At 54.7% G+C, this 3,791-nt stretch overlaps 1 protein-coding gene across 1 annotated transcript in view; it reads left to right on the top strand.

The window, feature by feature from the left end:
* The window catches only part of DEF6 (DEF6 guanine nucleotide exchange factor), a 19,875-nt gene extending 16,644 nt beyond the window's left edge, over positions 1-3,231 (top strand). Inside the window, 4 exon segments of the mRNA XM_077754916.1 lie at positions 919-1,085; positions 1,199-1,397; positions 2,336-2,426; positions 2,631-3,231. Of these exon segments, the coding sequence (XP_077611042.1) occupies positions 919-1,085; positions 1,199-1,397; positions 2,336-2,426; positions 2,631-2,857 (684 nt within the window). The 3' untranslated portion in view covers positions 2,858-3,231.
* Positions 3,232-3,791: the final 560 nt, after the last annotated feature.

Below are 3,791 nucleotides of genomic sequence, written 5' to 3'. Positions count from 1 at the left end.
TTGGAACGCAGCCCGTGCGCCCTGCTTGGTGCTCTGAAACCGGCGTGTGGGACTCGGCCGGTGCCGGTGGGGGTGCGGGAGGAACCTGGCCTCGGGATGGCTGGAGAAGGAAGATGGGGCGGAGCTGGAGCTGAGAGCTGGAGCTGAGTGCTGGAGCTGAGTGCTGTAGGTGTAGAGTGGGGCCTGGTTTGGACACCTTGGCTGGAGGCGGGGCTTGGACAGAGGAGCGGCTAAAGACCCCGCGGTTGGGGATGAGTTTGGACCAACGCTGGCCTAGGCTGGACTAGACTTGATCTAAGTTAACAGTGGAACCAGTTCGGGGAACGCAGGATGGGAGGAAGGAGGGACGAATGCGGAGGCGGACTAGGCATGTAGGTGCAATTAGATACAGGCTTTAAGAGATCTAGAGCTGGAGATAGACACCTGGAATCAATCCATCTCTGCCCCTTAGGAGCCTCATGATCTCAGGCAAGTTAGTTAGCCTCTCCGTGCCTCAATCACTTACCAGTGACATGTTGGTGCTACCAGAACTGTGCTCATAGAGGTATGGTGAGGATCAAGTGAGGAAGCACCTTGTGTTGTTGTAACAATTATTATCATTATAGTCACTCCCTTCTAGCACTAGCCTTAATTATAGTTATAATGCCTAATAGTATAACACATAATACTAATTATTAAGGCTGGTGCTAGGCAGGGGGTGACTTGAGCCCCTTCCCCTCATGTAGCATCTATTCACTGACCATTGTCTGACCTAGTGAGGCTACCGGAAAGGGGTCAGATCAGGAAACCCCAACATGAAGGAGCCCCCCCAGACCCTCACCCGGAGACAGCTGGCTGGGCCAGCCTAGCGGAGGCACACGTGCGGCCTTCCCTGCCCCGCGCCGGCCCCCGTGCACCTGGCTCTGTGTCCCCGCGCAGGCCCGGGCCTCCATGCAGGCCGAGATGGAACTGAAGAAGGAGGAGGCTGCCCGGCAGCGGCAGCGCATCCAAGAGCTGGAGGAGATGCAGCAGAGGCTTCAGGAGGCCCTGCAACTGGAGGTGAAAGCGCGGCGGGATGAGGAGGCCGTGCGCCTGGCCCAGACCAGGTAGGACCGAGCAGGGCCCCTCCCGGCCCCCCTCCCCGACTCCCCCGCGTCCCGCTGGCCGGGCACCCGCGAGGCGCCTCAGCCGTGGAGATGACACAGTGTGCGCCCGGCAGACTGCTGGAGGAGGAGGAGGACAAGCTGAAGCAGCTGCTGCAGCTGAAGGAGGAGCAGGAGCGCTACATCGAGCGCGCGCAGCAGGAGAAGCAAGAGCTGCAGCAGGAGATGGCGCTGCAGAGCCGCTCCCTGCAGCGAGCCCAGCAGCAGCTGGAGGAGGTGCGGCAGAACCGGCAGAGGGCCGACGAGGACGTGGAGGTGAGGCCCGCGGGCGCAGAGGGGGGAGGCTGGCGGGGGGAGGGCCTTAACCTGCAGGATCCCGGGCCTTCCCTGAAACCCCGACTCTGCCCCTTCCTGGCCTTGTGACCTCAGGCCGGTTGCCTGACCTTTCTGAGTTTCAAGTCCTTCTCCCGGGAAAGGGGACGGGTCACAGCGTTGTTAGGAAGACTAAATGAGATGATATGCGGTGTCTAGTACGTAGCAGGTGCAGAGGGAACATTAGCTGCTGTTTTCACCATGATGACTGATCTGCGCAAAATGTATTCCTCCTACTCTGCCAAGCCCCTACCTTGCTGTCCCTGTAAATTGGCTCTAATCTCCCATGAAGAGGGATTATTATCGTTGTTGTTCTTCTTTTAAAATTTTTGATGTTCTTATTAATATTATTTTATTTGCTTTGTTGGCTGACATGGTCATAGGAAAAAAATTGAACACAGAAATAGGGAACATGGGAAGGGAAAGTTCCTCTGTGATTCCCTCACCCTACAACCACTGCTAATGGCTTGGGTGAGCAGGGGAGCAAGCTTTTACATTAGGTCCTACAGAGGTGGTATGGTGCGGTGGTTTAAAGCTCAACGTCGGTCCCGGGCAAGTCACTTAACCTCTTGACCTTCTTTGTTCACTTCTGCTCTGGAGGTTAACTAAAATAATAAAATACTTGGCACATCTTAGCTGCTTAATGAATGGAAACTATAATCGTGATTGGTTTTGACCCTTTGGGGACCCATGAGACCCCTGAAACCGGGAGCCAACTCTGTCCACATATATAACTCTTTATGAACATGCTGAGTTTTCCTGGGGAGATGATCACTAGCCTTTGTCAGATTCTAAGGGGCCTGCGAACCTGAAAAGGTCAAGGCACCCTGTCTAGGATGGTGTCTCTGACCCACTCCCCACTGGCCCTGTCCCCCCCCAAGGCTGCCCAGAAGAAGCTGCGCCAGGCCAGCACCAACGTGAAACACTGGAATGTTCAGATGAATCGGCTCATGCATCCAATTGAGCCCGGAGGTAGGAAGGGGTAGATCCTGGAGTTTTCTCTGGAGTGGGGAGGGGGTAGGGAGGGAGAAAGGGATACTTCCAGATCTACAGAGTCCACAGGAGGTTGAAAGTCAGGAGGTTCTCCTTTACCCCAAGGGCCTGAGGCAAGGCCCCTCAACCCCTCCCCTTTGCACACACCTTTCTCCTTACTCACGTCTGCCTTTTCTCTGCTAGACAAGCGTCCCACCACCAGCAGCTCCTTCACAGGCTTCCAGCCCCTTCCACTTGCCCGACGTGACTCCTCCCTAAAGCGCCTGACCCGCTGGGGATCCCAGGGCAACAGGACCCCCTCACCCAGCAGCAGTGAGCAGCAGCTGAAGTCCCTCAATGGTGGGGAGGAGGCTCCCATCTCGGCTTCCACCCCACAGGAAGATAAACTGGACCCATCACCGGAAAATTAGCCTCTGCTACCCCCTCCCCACCCCCAACCTCATACCCATGAGAACCTGGCCACAGCTGGCCTGTGGGTGATGCCATTCGCTGCAGAAGAGGGAACTGAGGACCTGGTGCCAGGAGCCCAGGCCCTCCCACCATGAAACAGTCCAGAATGGAGCCTAGTTTATTTTTGGCACCAGCCCCAGGCCCCTGACCACGGAGGCTGTCTGGTTGTTGATCCTTGAGAACTTGATCCTGTGCCTTAACCCCAAGGACCCCATGCCCTGGGATGGAAAAGAGAGGAAGCAAGCAAGCAAGCCAACGGCATGTGCCCTCAGACTGCCACCAAGCTGTAGAGGCACATTTCTAAATAAAAACTGCCCTTGGAATGAATCCTTGATCAGGTCTGACATCCATCTTCCCTGCCACATCCTCTCTTCCTTCCTCAAGTCCAGGTATAGGTCTCAGAAGGAGTGAAGTGGAGTGCAGTGGCTAGGAAAGTACACTCTGCCACTTACTAACTGGGCGACCTTGGTCAGGTTTGCTCACCTCCCTGTGTTTCAGTTCCCAAGTTGGTAAAACAGGAATAATAATAATACGCACCTTATAGGGTTGTTGTGATGATTAAGTGCTCGGCACAGGAGCAAGGACTATTATTAGTGTCACCCAAAAGTGTTTATTGAGCATCTATTCTATGCCCCACAACTTCCCTGCTGTCTAATTCTCATGGCAACCCTGAGAGGCGGGTGTTATTATTCTCATTTTACAGGTGGAGACATTGAGGCTCAGAGAGGTCAGGCAACTTGCCCAAAGGCTTCCAAACTTGCTTCTTTTCCCATATTATTGGACTCACTGACCTTGTCATCTAAGACAGAGATCTGGGAATCTAGGATACTCCCTTCCTCTCATCCCCCTCATGCAAAACCATCATGAAATGTGGTCAGCTCTGCTTTATTCTCT

The sequence above is a fragment of the Crocuta crocuta genome, unplaced genomic scaffold (assembly GCF_008692635.1).
Source record: "Crocuta crocuta isolate KB4526 unplaced genomic scaffold, BGI_CrCroc_1.0 scaffold132, whole genome shotgun sequence".
Lineage (NCBI taxonomy): Eukaryota > Metazoa > Chordata > Mammalia > Carnivora > Hyaenidae > Crocuta > Crocuta crocuta.
Note: the sequence above shows the minus strand (reverse complement) of the source record. Positions and strands in the feature narration are given on the sequence as shown.